Source organism: Myotis nattereri, assembly GCF_964212035.1.
Source record: "Myotis nattereri genome assembly, chromosome: 2".
Classification (NCBI taxonomy): domain Eukaryota; kingdom Metazoa; phylum Chordata; class Mammalia; order Chiroptera; family Vespertilionidae; genus Myotis; species Myotis nattereri.
Window position 1 is genome coordinate 83,560,772 of NC_138076.1, and position 17,771 is coordinate 83,578,542.

The 17,771-nt window shown below is 41.3% G+C and overlaps 1 protein-coding gene across 1 annotated transcript in view; it reads left to right on the forward strand.

Moving 5' to 3' along the window:
* Positions 1-217: 217 nt before the first annotated feature.
* Positions 218-17,771, forward strand: part of TNFSF11 (TNF superfamily member 11) — a gene marked incomplete at both ends in the record, with an annotated part of 32,179 nt that continues 14,625 nt past the window's right edge. Inside the window, 2 exons of the mRNA XM_081084610.1 lie at positions 218-448; positions 6,754-6,921. Coding sequence (XP_080940736.1) covers positions 218-448; positions 6,754-6,921 — 399 coding nt within the window. The remainder of the gene's footprint in view (positions 449-6,753; positions 6,922-17,771) is intronic.

Genomic DNA, 17,771 nt, shown 5'->3' on the forward strand with positions numbered 1-17,771 from the left:
ATTGGCTCCCGAGGCCAGCCCTCTCGAAGCGGTTTATAAGAGTTGGGGCGTCCGGGCGTCCAGCCCGCTCGCCCGCGCGCCCGGAGCAGCGCCCGGCTCTGAGCGCTCCCGGTAGAGGCCCGCCTGGCCCCGCGCCGGCTTTGGAGTTGGCCGCGGGCACTTGAGCGAGGGGAGAAGCGAGAAGGAGGGGAGCGCCCGAGAGAGCGGGCGGAGCGCCATGCGCCGCGCCAGCCGAGACTACACCAAGTACCTGCGTGGCCCCGAGGAGATGGGCAGCGGCGGCTCCAGTGCCCCGCACGAGGGCCCCCTGCACGCCCCGCCGCCGCCCGCGCCGCCCATCCCGCACCAGCCCGCCGCCGCCTCCCGATTCATGTTCGTGGCCCTCCTGGGACTGGGGCTGGGCCAGGTCGTCTGCAGCGTCGCCCTGTTCCTCTACTTCCGAGCGCAGGTGAGTGCTCGCCTCCCCAGCGGGCGCGGGCCGGGCGCACCCACCTCGTTTCTGCCTCCCGCACCGGTGGGAAACTGAGTCTGGACGGCTCGGCTCACCAGCTCGTGCTGATTCCGGACAGGAAAGTGACTCGAGAGGGAAGGTCCGGCCCGGGGGCAGCCCGGCGCGGGGCCGGCGCGCTGGCCCTGGTCTCCCTGCGCGCACCGGTCTCGCAGCGCGCGGAGGCTGAGCGCGCCTGGGCTGGTGCTTTTGAATTTCCCCCGGCGAGGCCGCATTGGTCGCTCACCTCTTGTGCAAAGTATCACACTTTCCCTTCCTTCCAGTTCTCAGTGGGAGCTAAGAATTAATTTATGCCCGGTTAGGGGGAAAACGAGCGCCTTCTCTTAAGCATGGGGCCTTTCTTCCTTTCCCCGCCCACCAGAGGGTCTGGGTGCCCGGGGCCAGCTGCTGTGTAGGTACCGTGTGCTCGGGTGCTAGTGCTGCGGGCGGGCGGCCTCTGGAGCCCCGGGTGGGGATGCCCAAGTTGGTAGAAGGGCCAGATGACAGTGCGGCCAGAGAAACTAGGGCTCGCTCACGTGGGCTGGAAGAGAGGGAAGGACCCAGGCGCCTTCCCACCAAGGTGAGCAGAGGAGGGCAGATGGTGGCCAGGTTCTCTCCCCTGACAGAGCCTCATGACAGTCTAGTCTAGCAAATAACCAACCTTTTACCAGATGAGGACGACAGCTTGGAACTGCAGAGATAGAAAGGAAGGGGTAAATGTGTAATATTATGCTTTCTGGTGGTTTATGCTCTTGTGTTTTCTTGGAAATTGCAGTGCAGTTGGTTGGATTCATTCAAATACTCTTGTCTGGTGCTGTGAACTCTTTCTCAGAGGAAGTGGAGGGCTGACTGTGCATTTTTTTTTGTTTTATGGGAAAAGAGAGTTCGGTTTGGACTTCATTGGTTTTCAGATTCAAAGGTGATTACTAAACCCAATTGGATGCATCAAAACATGGCAATGCCTGGGGTTGTATGGGTTTTTGACACGTGTCAGAGTTTTGAACTCCATTACTTGATATTATAGGCTTTTTGTTAAGCTTTCATTATCCACTAGTTTGCGTTTTGTAGAACTAGTTTGATTATCTACTAAAACAAATGTAGAAATAATATGTGCAATACTTTAGAAAATTTGTATTTGTGTAGTAATAAACATAATCTATTGCAAGATTTTTTTTCTAAAAGCAACTTTGAGTGATTTACTTGCAACACAAATCTATATGAAAGTAAGGAAATGTTTTTCTTTCATTGGAGTATGCTGCCATCAAGAATGGGTGGTTTGCCCTAGCCAGGTTGGGTCAGTGGATAGAGCATCGTCCTGTGGTCCGGGTTAGATTCCGGTCAAGGGCAGTACCTCGGTTGCTGCCCTTCCGGGCACGTGCAGGAGGCAACCAATCGATGTGTTTCTTTCACATCCATATTTTTCTGTCTTCCCCTCTCTCTTCCACTCTCTAAAAATCCATGGGAAAATATCCTAAGGTGAGGATTAAAAACAAAAGAATGAGTGGTTTATTTATTTTCCCATCTAGCATGTTGTTTCCCCCACCCCCATTGAATGCTTGTGTATAGAGTGCCTGCATTGCACATGGCACTATTAAGTACTATGCAGTATGAGTTTAGAATCATTTATTCAACATACAATGTCCACTGACTATGTGCATGGCATGGTGCCAGTAATGGAGAAGCCTACAACAAAATACTTAAAATTTTTAGTCAAACAAGAGGCCAGCATTCAGAAAAGCGCCCGAAGAGGCACTAGTTCTCTACCTGTTATCTTCTCTAACATCTGTGTGATAGGACATCTTCACAGCAGTAACAGTGAAGTGAGTGTTCAGCACTGGAAGAGCAGCAGGGAATAAATGAGTTCTAGGGACCATGAGCAGCTTAGTTTGGCAGGAACCTTGGAAGCTGGGTAGCTACATAGGAAAGAATGACCTGCTGGGCTCTTATTACAATTGTTCAGCTTCTTGGTAGGATTTCTCAATATTGATGGTCTGGTGTGATGAGGGGTATTGCCTTCTGATGATCACCTATCATAACTTAGCCGTCTTGATGTCACATGGATAATAGTGAAGCCCTTTTCCAAAGTAAACATGTAAGTGAGCCTAGCTAGAAAATTATCATTTGGAGAATGTAATGTAATGGTATTTCTGGGTACGATTTTCCTAAATGGCACGAAAATTAGTTTTCTCTAAGACTTATGCAAAATATATTAGCCATTACTCTGAACCCAGTTTTGCACTGCATTTTAAAAGGTCACCTCCTTCAGTAAAGAAGTAATATTAGGAGCAACGTGTTCATAAGAACACACACTAGGTCTGGTTGCATTTTATTGAGAATGAGATCCATGTTTGATATCTAGAGGATGCCTGATAATTTAGGGGTAAATTTTGAAGTAGTTACAAATAAAATGCTATGATGTCTGGAGTTTGTTTCAGAATAATGGTGGGGAGCGTGGGGGAAGGGAAGTGGTTATTTAGAGATTGGCCATGCCTTGGCAATTTTTGAAGCTCATGATGGGTATGTGGGTGTTCAAGCTACATTTTTTTTTCTACTTTTATATCTGTTGGAGGCCTTTTTCAAAGTTCTAGCTAAGAGAATCGACTCATTTTGACCTGTCACTGATTTAATATTTTCACTTATGTTAGCTCTTTGGGTTAGAACTTGGTACCAAATAAGAGATAGTTTTTTGGCTCCCACTAAAGTTGTGGATCAACTGCTTGGGGTTTGTGAATGCATTTGAATTAGAATGAAATCATCTGATATCAGATAACATTGCACTTTACAGTAAAAAAACAACAACAACATGAGAAAAAGGGTCCAATTTTATTGTTTTTATTTAAAGGGGGAGAGGAGAAGCCATACAAATAAAGTTTAGTTTTAAATGCATTTAGAAGAATGCTAAAAATAGTGTACAAATTACAGTGACTCAAGTTTTTTTTTTTTTTCTTCTTGCCTGGCTGGTGTGGCTCAGTGGTTGAAGGTCCACCATGAATCAAGAAGTTGCTGGTTCAATTCCTGTCATATGCCTGGGTTGCAGCCTCAATCATCAGTAGGGGTGTGCAGGATGCAGCTGATTGATGTTTCTATCTCTCAGTCCTTCTTTTCTCCTTCTCTCTCTCGAATCAACAAAAACATATTTAAAAACATTTTAAAAAATCTTTCTTCTCAACTCATGTTTGAATAGTTAAAAATGAATCAATCTCTTTAATTTCTGCAGATCACCAGTGTTTAAATGAAGAAAAACAGGCACTAGATCCGGTGTAGATTGGCTTTTCCCCCACCAACTTTGCCAAAGGAAAAATAGCATGTGGCTTGTACCATATACTTACCACATAGTACGCATACTTTGGGTTAAAAACACACCAACACAACACCTTCTAAAAAGTTGCTTGTAAAATGTATGTGCACTTTTCAGCCTTATTCAAAGTTTAGAGATAAGCTTTTCAGAAAACTCAATCTCTGTTGCCCTTTTAAGTCCTTTCCCCAAACCCCCAATAGGCACACCAACCTCTCTGGCTGTGTGCTACCCAAACAGGAGAGCAGTCTTGACTGAAAATCTGATTTTGAGGTGTGCAGGCTGCCTGTTTGTAAAAACAGATAACGAAATAGTACAAATGTCAAGCATCCTGCCTCATTTAACCCTTTAAATGATTAAATTTCAAGGAAGTTTTTTTTTTAAATAATTGAGTTTTTAAAAATAATTTCATATGAACTACATCATCTGATAAATGCATTTTAAAAGTCTATTTTAAATCAGATATTCAAGCTTTAGTTAATCTTTTCAGACATTCCTGGGTACAAGGAATTCATTTGTAACTAAGTTTACTGTGATTTTTAAAAATTAATTTCTGTGGTTCTCTGTTGAGTTTAAGTTCCATGAAGGTAAAAGGACTGTCTGTTTTGCTTACTGTCTTATTCCCAGTATCGGGCATGTTTAATTTACTGAAAAAGCTTTTCAAATGATTTGCAACACTAGAACTATATCCATTTCTAATTTGTAATATGTGCACTACCTAATTAGTGACTAAAATAGACTAAAAAGTATCATTTTTTTAGTTATTCAAATTTTCTATCTAGACTGCTTTGTAAGAGATAGGTGGAGTAGGAGGTACATTCTGAAACAGTGGTTCAAAACTGCACGTTGAAACGCTGTGGAGAGATTCAGTTGGCCCCTACTCTCAGGGATGTTGATTTCAAATTACAAGGGCGATCTGGGCTTAGACATAAGAGAGGGGACAAACTCTCTGCAAATGATTTCTTTGCATCAAATCATTAACCATTATTCAGTGCTGCAGCATTTTGGTACTAATTAGTGTTATTTGTGGAAACATTTTAATATAGGTGTCCAGGGAAATTTGAAGTCACTTTAATAGCAGACGATCTATATTTATATATTTGACATTGAAAAGCATTAGTTGTCCAGCTTTAATGTACATCAGAATCAGTGGGATCCAGTCAGAATGCAGATTTCCAGGTAGTGAGTGGAGGCTGGAGGGTGGGTGTGGGGGAGGCTGTGATTCTGCATTCCTAACAAGCTCCCCCTGAGCCCATGACGCAGCAGGTGTTCGCGCTATACTTCCAGTTGTGAGACGCGAAGGGACTGCTATTTCTGTTAGATGATACTTCGCTTGTTGGCAGGATTTGAGCTGAACCAATTTTAGGGTTACCGCCATTTCCCCACTCACACCATATTGTTCCTTTAGCTCAGCAGTTTTCTGGTGGTGAGCCTACGGAGGCCCTTGCATGATTCTTCTTTCCTAAGGCCTGAACTCAATGACCCCTCATATCAGTTGCCCAGGCTTCCCTGGTTTTGTGGGAAACTTATTGGCCTAAGTGAGCTTTTCAAAAACAAAATAAAACATGTGATTGAAAGCTTTCTTTATATAAAAACTCACATATTCTTATTTGTATTAATTATTTTGAAGAAAATATGAAAGTAAATATGGATTGCAAATAATTTTGTTTTATAAGTGACACCTTTCCCATTATTATAGGTAACCCTCATATTTTGCAAGACTGGAATAATAAAATTCATATTAGTGGGTGCACACTTGTTGAAAGGCTATCATTTCATCTTGAGAATTTCAGATGTAGATAGGGTACTTTTCAGTTTATAGCTGATGATTCTTTAATAAATTCGAACATCTTTCTGATTACTTAAAAAATAATTAAACCTAGGAATGGAGACTTGGTATTATTGGCCAAGTTGATTACTATAAACTAAGGCAATTTTTCATATTTTTCATCTAATCTGTACCTCCTGATAAGTAAATGCACAAGAAGTACCTTGAGTTTTTTAAATAAAAGGACAACAAATTAAACTATTATTATTAAAACAATTGACAGCTAATTATCTTTACCCTTTACTTGGCAGTTGAAACCACTACAAAGGCTTGTCAGAGACCTGGAAGGAGTGGGCAGAGAATTTTAAGAAAAGAGCAATATTTAAATGCTTTTGCTGGTACCGATTTAATCAGACTACCAGCTAGTAACCTGATGGCGATATATTGGGTGGGACACCCCTTACATTACAAGAACTTTAGCATCCCCTCAGGACATATCCACACAGCCTGCTCAACCCCATGCAGCCATCCTCATCCCAAGTGGCACCAGGGCTCACCCACACACATTCCCGGGCACCCTTGACAGCCCCACCACTCCAAATTGAGAAGCAGTGATACAGGATTCAACAAGAAGGAAAATTATGTTCCAGCTTTAGGTTTTCTTTGGGCCTAGGAAATGGATTGCTCTCGCCCTTATTTAGGTTATTAAAATACACATTATTTTAAGAAATAGGCCAGACAAACATGGCGGTTAAGATAGTTGTTAATTTCATTTGACTTATGTAGACTTGGTGCTTTCAATATCTAAGTGAGCTCCATAATCCAGTCTAGCATGAGGCATGTGACTTGACCAAAAGCTTTCTCTACCTGCACTGACCCCATGCAAGATGATTTTGACAATTTCCCTATGAATCACGTGTTGAGGATGATAGCTACTCATAAGAATGAATTGGAAGTCAATGTTTTACCTGAAACTTATGTAATTTTATTAACCAATGTCACCCTGCTAAATTCAATAAAAATAATTAAAAATCAATCTTTTTGCCAATTTGAAGGTAGCTGTATTAACTATCAATTATTGGGGACATGAAGACTCTTGAAAAAAATGATTTTTTTTTCGTTCTTAAGTCAGACTTTATTAAATAGCAGAATGGTTAGTGTTAAACACTCTCATGTGCTTACTCTTTTGTTTTTGTTTCTCAGATGGATCCCAATAGAATGTCAGAAGATGACACTCACTGCATTAATAGAATTTTCAAACTCCATGAAAACACAGATTTGCAAGATACAAGTCTGGAGAGTCAAGACACAAAATTAATACCTGATTCGTGTAAGAGAATTAAACAGGCCTTTCAAGCAGCTGTGGGAAAGGTGAGTCCGCATTGAAGGTTATAAGTCAAGGGCCCTTGTTGATTCTATTAATAATGAATTAAAATTGACTAAGTGCTATTGACTTTATTCTTTTTTATTTTGAGAATTTGTAGAAGAGCTAAAGAGAATTGTCTTAAGGGATTAGCAGAATTGTTTTGAAGTTGTTGGTTGAATATGGTGACCAGAGACATTCATGTTCATGGAAATATTCCTTTTTTTTCTTTCCTTTCTTTCTTTCTCTTTTTATTTATTTATTCTTTTTAGAGAAGAGATTTAAACTTACACTTGGAAGGAGGACAGAGATGGCTTGTGGTAGTCAATGGGTCAGTTTGCTAGTTTGAATTCCCTGCCCTAGAACATTCCCTCAGTTCAAAGGACTTTCTGCTAGCTATTTCCTTCATATTTGGTTTTGTAATGGTAGGATCTCCTATTCTACATCTGTTGATCAAGGGCTCTGATGAGAATAATTGTAACTGGTCCATTGTTGTCATCTACGGTGAGGAAGCAGGCAAGAAGACCAGGAAATGATGTGATAGGAGAGAAGTTCTGTGTCAGTTTTCTCATTTTCTGGGAGAGCTGGGTGAGAAGATCAGAAATGCGGACAGAGAAGACCAGTGACTTCTATTATGCTGACAGCTCCAAATGAAAATCACTTGTAATAACTGCTTGTTTTACTTTCCTGGGTAAGGTCACTTGAGAATTCATCAGCCTTGGAATTATTTTACTTACTGACTTTACCCAAAACTGAGTAGAGCCCAGTGACCCCAGTGCATGGGTTCTTGCATCTAACATTATATCCCAGCCTCTAGTTGCATCCACCATTATATTCCAACTTCTGGTTGCAACTTCCTGGGCTATCTTTAATCATCTTAGAGAAAATCCTCAAGTTCTTAAGTTTCTTAAATCTAAATTGAATTTGAATTCAGTTTATTTTTAAAAAATTCACTTATAGCAATAGTTTGTTTTAAAAAGAGGATTTATGTTAGAGGCAGAGGTACGGTGATGAAGCTATTTGTATAATCCTTAAAGTTGATATTTGCTATATTTTACCAAGTCTAAGATATCACCAATTTTCAACTGACATTATTTTATGGATCACAAAGAAAGAAAATAAAAGTTGACTAAGAAATGAAACAAAATATTCATAGACTCTAGTTACATCTTAATTTCAAATTACATATAAAATGTAAAAAAGGAGCATCATAGAATCAATAAAGTGCAGATTGCTCTTATAGTTATGAGAACATATTACTTCTAAGTATCAATTTTCATTATAATTAATGTGTAGGTGCTTAGATTTATGCAGTAGATACATATTTTAAAATATGGGTTTAAATTCAATCTTATTTACTTATAATTTTTGAGGTATAGCAACAGCAGTTTTGCTAGTCTATTCATTTTTGTTGTTTTGTTTCATTTTCATTAGTCTGCTTTTTATTCTTTTCCCAAATACTTAATATTCTACCTACAACAATTATTTACATGTAATAGAAGTAATCCACTAATTCAAAACTGAACCCCTAGTTAAGGTAATTCAGGCTAGGTAAATGATTGTTTTCTAATTTTTTGTTAGGTTGACCCAGATTGTACATCCTTACAATGAAGGGAAACGTTTACTTTCATTGGCTCAGTCTTAAAAGTTATCCATTGTATTTCTTCTGGAAAAATAAGTATGTAGTATCAGCCCAGATGACTCTGAAAATAAATAATGTTAATAAGAACAGATACTATTAGTATTCATCTGAGAATGCAAGAATGGTCATCTTAACAGGTCAAAGGAGAAAAACATTATAATCTCATAAACACTAAAAAGTGATGGACAAGTTTTTTCTTTTATTTCTGATATTTAAAATTCATTAGAAAATAAAACTAGATAGTTTAGTTGATGTTATCTGAAATTGCTCAAATTAACAGTTAGCTAATGGTGAAAAACAGAGGCATTTCTCTTAACCCAAGGAAGATGCCCAGTGTTCCCATGATTTTTACCACTCAGAATGTGCTAGCTATGTAATTACAAAAAAAAGAATGAAAAAAGAAAATATGAAGATGTGGCGAAGGCAGAATTTGTGTTGTCATGTGATTGTATTCTTAGGAAGATTCAAAAGAAACTGAAATGCTACAAGCAAAGTAAAATGGTTTATAAAAATTAATAAATAATCACCACTAGCTGCCCCCATCTCAAACAATAATTAGAAAATATAAATGAAAGAGTCCACTCATAACTGTTAAACATCCCTAAAAATAAAACTAATAAAGAATGTACAAAGCTTATGGAAATAAAACTAGGTAACTCTACAGAAGCTTTTAAAATTGAATTGGTTAATGTAAAGATGTATTATGTAAAGTTATAATTGATGAAAAGACAATTTCGACTTTAAAATGGAACTTACTGTATGTGTGTACATAACTTTATCTATATATATATAAAAGCCTAAGCGACCATTATGACCGGACAACCGGCCAGTAGCTATGACGCTCACTGACCACCAGGGGGCAGATGCTCAATTAAGGAGCTGCCCCATGGTGGTCAGTGTGCTCCCACAACCAACATCCCTGCAGCTGGTCAACCTCCCATGGTCCCTCCCCCTGCCCGGCCAGCCCCTAACAGCCCTGATTGCCAGCCAGGCCGAGGGAACCCACCTATGCATGAATCTGTGCACTGGGCCTCTAGTATAATATAAATTTATTTTAAATAAGTGGGTATAGTTTGAATTATTAAAAAATGGTGCTGGGCCTGACCAGTGTGGCTCAATGGTTAAGCATTGACCTAGGAACCAGGAGGTCACAGTTCAATTTCTGGTCAGAGCACATGCCAGGGTTGCAGACTCAATCCCTAGTAGAGAGCATGCAGGAGGCAGCTGATGAATGATTCTCTCTCATATTGATGTTTCTATGTCTCTCTCCATCTCTGAAATCAATACAAAATATATTTTTTAAAAATGGTATTGGGACAATTTATAAATTTTAATAAATTTGCAATGTACTTAATACATTTAATATTTAATACATTTTTAATTTATTAAAAAGTAATAACCTTATGTCATGTCCTATGAGAAAACAAATCCCAGAAATGGAAAGAGTGACCAAACGCTGTCCCCTGGCAGTTCTGCAAGACCTTCTGGTGCTCCAGTGACCTTTTCTGCCCTTACCTGTCCCATCAAAAATCACCTGTTCATTGTCTCACTTCCTTTGATATTTCTAAGTGACTGCCAAGATAGAATGATAAACCAATTTATATTTAAATATGTTGATGAGCAACAATGGCAGAATATTTACTATTTTAGCAGTCTTTTGGAGACATGTTGCCTCATCCCAAATGAGTAATGTTAAGTATAAGCGATTCAGTACCTGGCAAGCCAGAAGGAGAAAGATCTGTGGGCAGACAGGAATAGCCAACTGCTCTTATTAAAGGCACATAGTTTTACTTATACTAATAAGTTAGTGTAACTCACAAGATGAGTAGAATTTTATTTTATTAATTTCACAATTGTCTTTGCAGTGTTATGGGGGGGTGGGGGGAAGCCAAGAAAACCCACTTTACCTATTAACTGCAGGTAATAATATTATACAAGTAATACTTTTTAAAGAATAAGGACTTCATGATATATCAAAGTGTGTTTGGAGGTAGAATATTTCTTCCCCCAGACAGAGGATCTTTAGGAAGGAGACGAGTGTTATCCATACCTTATCATTAGAACCAACCAATGTTTACTAAGTGCACACACTGTGCTAGGCACTTTGCCATAACTTCTCCTCTGCCTAATGGTTTACGCTTCTTACCCTTGCCAAGTAATGATTTTCCAAATGTGTTATCCTTTGATAAGGATTATTGGTTAATGTGACATTCTACAAATCTTGCCAAAACAATCAGATTTCTCATTTCTCTTGCCAATGTTGAAAATAGGATAGATGTATCAGGCATATATAAGTAGATTTATATCTTAGTTTTAGTTCTGATATAGATATTGAGTGAACCCATGAAACAAAATTACATGTGTGGCTGCAATAATTATTGAGAGATCAACCCATCCAGTGGTAACAAATGCTAGACATAAGCACAATATCACATTGTATGTGTGGAAAAAGTGGTGTTTACCCAGCCTCTCTTTGGTCAGACCAGTAATGCTGTTTCCCCCCTTTTTTTGATTGTGGCTGGGTTTTCTTGGCTGTTTTCCCCCGTTAGCACAGAACTCTGAAGCCTCTTAGTGATCCAGCCCTACCAACCACAGTTTTCAAAGTCTATCATAACAGTCTGTGACAATAAAGAAAACATTAGTACAAATACGGTGTCCGATTTATAAAGCAATTCCTGTTTCCAGCTTTGGCAGCCTCCGTGGCCTCTGCCAGTCTGAGGAGCAGAGCGGAGAGCTCAGGCCTAGGCATAGGCCTGCCGCACGCAGGCAGGGAGGTGCTGGGCCCTCACACCTCTGTGAGGCTTAGTGGAAAGCCATCGGTTCATGCACTAAATATCCATCCTGAGCACCTGGGGCTGTGACGGCCTGACTTCAGTACGCCAGATTGTTGATTTCACATTGGATACCTATTTGAGAAGAACTTCCTGAAATTTACTTGCAAAGGTAGTTGAAAGAACGATATGCAAGAGAGAGATCAATATAATAATTGCACAATCACTTTGCTCTCCAAAGTGAGTTGTTCAGTATATTCAAGATGATCCCCTAGGATGTGGGAAGGAAGCATGGGGATTTACATGTACATTTATTTTTTAGTATTAGATTTTTTAAAAAGCTATGTGTTTGAGACCATTTTATAATGTACCAAATATACAGGGGTGGGCAAAGTAGGTTTACAGTTATTCCCATGGAAAAATAATAAATAAATAAATAAATAAATAAAAATACAAGAATAAACTGTGTTTCACATAGTCACAACTGTAAATCTGCTTTGGCCAACCCCTGTACAGGAGTTGTTTTTTTTTTTTTACTTAATATTTAAGAAATATGTGCATTTGGGATTGATTATTAATTATTTTTCTGAAAGAGCTGCACAATCAGAAATATTTAGAAATCGTGGAATGAAGCTACAGGCTCCATTAGGATGAGAATGACAGCTATTTTGCTCATATTATATGAGTATATCACACCTAATTTATTCTCAAGAATGAAAGAAATGAACAAATAAATATTTGATGACTTATTGAACTCTGTAAACTAATATTTTGAAATAAAAGCAGACATCAGTCAACTCATAAAGCCATTTGGAATGTTATAAACCTAGTTCTCATTTATTTGATGTCTTTTCAATGCTAGGATTGTTAATTATTAATATTACTAGAGGCCTATTGCACAAAAATTTGTGCACTCGAGGGGGATGGAGGGGTCCATCAGCCTGGCCTGTGCCCTCTCGTAGTCTGGGACCCCTAAGGGGATGACCACCTGCTGGCTTGGGCCCACTCCCCAGGGGATTGGGCCTAAGATGGCAATCAGACATCCCTCTGGCAGCCCCACAGCCCTCAGGGGATATCCACATGCCAGCGGGGAGCAGGCCTAAACTGCAGTCGGACATCCTTAGCGCTGCTGAGGAGACAGGAGAGGCTCCCACCACCACCGCTGTACTGGCAGCCATCAGCCTGGCTTGTGGCTGAGCAGAGCTCCTCCCATGTGGGAGCGCCCTGACCACCAGAGGGCAGCTTCTGCATTGAGCGTCTGCCCTCTGGTGGTCAGTGTGTGTCATAGTGACCAGTCATTCCCAGTCCTTCTGCTGTTAGGGTCAGTTTCCATATTACCCATTTACTATATAGGATAGAGGCCTGGTGCATGGGTGGGGGCCGACTGGTTTGCCCTGAAGGGTGTCCCAGATCAGGGTGGGGGTTTTGCTTGGGTGCCTGGCCAGCCTGGATGATGGGATGATGGCTGTTTGCAGCTGGTCACACACCCTTCAGGGTGGAGGTCCCCACGGGGGTGCCTGGCCAGCCTGGATGATGGGATGATGGCTGTTTGCAGCTGGTCACACACCCTTCAGGGTCGGGGTCCCCACTGGGGTGCCTGGCCAGTCTGGGTGAGGGGCTGAGGGCTGTATTCAGGCTGGTGGGTGACTGAAGCTCCCAGCCTCTCCTTTTTTCTTTCTTTTTTTATTTTTTTATTCTGGGATTAATTTACCTTCTATAGCTGTCACTGGAGCTGAGAGCAGGCTCCAGCTCTGAGGCCGTTGCTGGCTGAAAGCAGGTACCTGGGTTTGTTTAGATTCTATAATTGAAACTCTGTTGCCATCACTGGTCGCTCTAAGCTCTGAGGCCGCGCTGGCTGAAAGCAGGTTTCTGGGGTTTGTTTAGGTTCTATAATTGCAACATTGTTTCATCCGGAGCTCAGAGCTGAGCTGCGGCAGGCGGGGAATGTTGACTTCCTCCATCACTGGAGTAAGCAAGCCTCATGTTCATGTTCGCTTCAGCTGCCTGGCTGCCAGCTGCCATCTTGGCTGGCAGTTAATTTGCATATCTTGCTGATTAGCCAATGGGAAGGGTAGCGAAGTTATGATTAATTACCATGTTTCTCTATTATTAGATAGGATAACCTGAGGCAATAATGCTGGTTAATTTTTGTTACAAGTTATCTTCATCCTGATTTCCCCCTTTAGTCCCATTTTTCTCAGCTCTCTTCACCTCTCCATAGCCTACAAACTCTACAGAAGGTGGTCTGTAATGTGAACTAAAGACATGATTCTGGCTCCTTTTATGAGTACAATTTTATAAAACTCTCCAATTTCACTCCAGAATATGAAAGGCCTTTAACAACTACCAATAAGTTATCTTGTTTGTATATTCTTATATTCTTGACTAACTGCAGTTGATCTTTGAACAACATGGGTTTGAACTAAGCAGATCACTTTAACATAAATATTTTTCTCTAGCTTACTTTTTTTGGAAGAATATAATATATGATACACATAACATACAAAATGTGTTAATAGATTGTTTTTGTTATTGGTAAGGTTTCCTATTAACAGTAGGCTATTACTAATTAAGATTTTGGGGAGTCAGTAGTTATATGTGCATTTACAACTGTTCAGGGGCTGGTGCCCCAAACCCACACATTTTTTTGTGTGTCTGTTTATGTTAGTCATTTTTATTGAGGAAGATTTTGATTTTTTAAATTTAAATTCTTTATTTTTTAAAGTATTACATGAGTCTCCTTTTCCTCCCATTGGCCTCTCCCCAGCCACTCCCACCCCCCAGTACATGCCCTCACTGCCCACCCCCCCTACTGTCTGTGTCCATCAGTTATGCTCATATGCATGCATACAAGAACTTTGGTTGATCTCTTACCCCTTCATCCCCTTGCCTTCCCTCATAGGTTGGACAGTCTGTTCCAAACGCACACATTTTTAAAGATCAACTGAATTTCCTGGAGTCAGTGAATCTCTGAGCCTCCAAATACCTACTGGAAAATGGGGAGTAAGACCAGAGAGCCATCATTATGGAACAATGTATTCTTACTTGAAATTCATTTTATTTCCTTGAGATCAGTACATACTTAACCTCATCTCCTGCAGGATTCACAATGCAAATGCAAAATATTCCCTGATATTAAGAACTGTGTACCCCAAAATTAACAAGCTTTGATCTCAATGAAATATTCACTGTTATTTTGAATAGTCTATGCTGCTGTAACAGAGACCCATCATTCAGTGAACTAAATAAAATGCAAGTTTCCTCTTGCATGCAATAGTCTAGCGGTGAGCTGTTCAGGGCTGGTGGAAGGCTCCTCCATCCTCAACAGGAACCTTCTGTCTCTAGGACCAAGCTAGCTTCTTTATTTGTTGTTCTTTCCAGACAGAGGAAAAGGAAGAGAAAAACTGAGGCCAGTACCTGGGGAATGACACACCCTCCCCTCTGACAGTACACTGTTGGTGGAACTTACGCATAAGACCACTTCTTGCTGCCAGGCCAGTGTTGCTCAGCTGTTGAGCACTGACCTATGAACCAGAGGTCACAGTTTGATTCCCAGTCAGGGCATATGCTCCAGTTGTAGGCTTGATCCCCAATAGGGGTGTGCAGGAAGCAACTAATCAATGATTATCTCTCATCATTGATGTTTCTATCTCTCCCTCTCCCTTCCTCTCTCTGAAATCAATAAAAACATTTTTTTTTTTAAAAAAAACCAACCTCTCTACTAGGGCGACTGCACAGTGTTGTTTCAAGCTGAGTGGCCATTGCCCACCAAAGCTTGAGGAAGGGGATTGCCTATAACTAATTAGAATAGGAGAGAATGGATTCGAGGGACAATGATAGTTACTGATATTCACTAAACCTTATGTGAGCAAGAAAGTGGGCTCACTATATGAGCAAGAGTTAATTAACTCTGTGAATACACAAATCCATGAAAAATTTGAATGGTCAAGATTTTATTTCCTAAAGTTTAAAATACTTTAGGATTATTTAGTTTGCAGGAAAGAGAGAAATTTAAAAGTAAATTTAACAGCATGCATCTTTTTGAGAAATTTCTGAAAGTCTGTTTAGGCATATGCCTCTGTGATCTTTGAATAAACCTTGATCATCATCTGCAGTTGGTGGTAGGTTTTGTGGATTCAAGAACATTAATTTAAAATCAGAAAGTTCATCAGAATGAGTGTTTGTTTTTTCTATATGTAAAGCTGATCCCTTAGAATTCCAATGTCAATTATTATAAGAAGCCTATTTCCATTTTTTTAAACTAAAGTACATAAGAAATAAATTAGAATTTGAGTAGATGTTAGCTGCTTATAATTGGAATTGTTATATAGATATTATTTTATGTTTGCTTTTTAGTTAAACACACACACACACACACACACACGGGGAAAAAATTAAACTCCATTCATTATCTCTTTGCCTTTGTATATAAGAATATGTGTCCCAAGAAAATTTTTTTGTAAACCCACAAGGAAACTTGGGGTTTGGGGCACTGTTGTTCCCAAATCAAGATGTTAGTCATGCAGTGGTTTTCCAATGGGATTTCATCGCTGTTTGCCATAACAGTTTTGGGAATTGCAATTCAATCAAACCCAGTCATATCTAGCATTTGTAAAAGCTATCTTTATGGGAAAGCTGAAGTAAGACCCATAGAATTTTCCTACAACTTTAAGGCCATTGTCTGCTTTTGTCCAACCAGGGGCTATTGACTGTGATGTGCTCAATCTCAGGGCAGACCTGGGGCAGAAGATAGGATGGTTTGCAAGAGGGAAATAACCTGTGGGTGGTGTCATTGGCATTGGGCTTATCTTCATGCTAGAAGTATCCCGGCATGGTTAGAAAGCTATTGTGATTTGACATGTTTTAAAAAACGGAGAAGAGGAAGGACATGCCTGAAAGAGGGGCATCTAATTGTGTGGCATGGGATCTCGGGCTAAGATGTCGGAAGTGAACAAAACAGAGGGTCCTGGGTTGGGAGGACGGTGGTAAAGGACAGACTGGATCGCTCCACCCGGAGCGGCTGACCCCCGGAGAAGTGCAGCCTGTGGAACTGGAGAGAAGTGTGCCCTAGAGCAGTGTTTCCCAAACCTATTGCTCTTAACCACTTGGGGCCCTTGTTTAAAACAACAAATAAATCAATAAGAGGCTCCCAGATCTTTCACAAGGACTCTGATTTGATCGTTCAGGACTAGAGTCTAAGGTTTTGGAAATCCTCTCCTAATAGGGCTGGGCTGTCTTTGAAGGAGGGCTGTATATAGCGCCTGGGACTAAGAAGGCAGTGTGAGCATCCTGAGGTGAGAGCCCCCGGAGGACAGGACAGCCATTGGTGAGTGGAGTGACTGTATGTGAGAAGTAGGTCAAGCCTGGGTGGTGTAAAAAGGTGGGCCTTGAGAATTGCAGACAGCAGTCTGTATCTGACATGACCAGACAACACATGTTTGCTTGAACTTCTTGAGGTTCAAGGTCTGGGAGAGTTCCATCTGTGCTCAGTGGCCCCACCAAGGTGAAGTGCCCGAAGCTCCCTAACCTGGCTGTGCCCGGTCCTTCTGCCTTCCTGCTGTGACTCGTGAAACACAGCTTCCTGAGCACCCCACAGGACTCCTGGCCCCTCACTGCCTCCAGTAGACTTTGTGGAATGGATGGATGAATGAGTGATGCGTCCTTTTGATGCCATTCTGGACCATTCTTTGTGTAGTCAGTTTTCTACTTGTCTTTCAAAATTCAGTTCAGGCGTTACTTCTGAAGGAGGCCCACACTGAGCCCCAGCTGGCCCTCTTTGGGGTGAGGAACCCCTCCTATGCAGGCCAGGGCTTCTCGCATTCACCCCGTCATTGCATCAATTGTGCGAGTCTGGCACTGGTCTGGCTCACTCACATGTGAGCTTTTCAAGGACGTGGACTGTGTGATGTTTAGGTTCTCTCCCCAGTGAGGCTAAATGAAAGTGTAAAGATCCCGTTTAATGAGTAAGCGAGTGATCTCCGCCCATCCCTATTTTTTGGTCACCAAACGGCAGGTTGTGTACTATTGCTAGCAGCTCGCCATGTACAATTCGTACCGGCGAGATAGAGGCCACTCCCAAACATGGTGTTTTTCCTGCCTCTTCAAGAGGGGAGTTTCTTCCCTCTTTGGAGCACGAACACGTTAGGAACCTCGAGGCTAGAGGCCCTTCACTGGCCCGCTGCCCCTTTCCTTCCTGCCTCATCTGCCCACAGTGGCTGGCCTGGCACCTCTGCTCCTCTTGGAGTCTCATCCTAGCAGTCAGGGACACTGGGGGGGGGGGGGGTGTGTGAGGGTCGGCCTTCTTCAGAGGAGACGAGGCTCCGTGAATGTCAGGAGGCAAGATTATGTTTAAGGAGGAGAAGAAAGCAGAGCCATGGTAAACCGCACAGTTAGCCCAAGATGCGCCACTGCAGTTACTCTGCCAAACCCTTGCATTACACTTTTT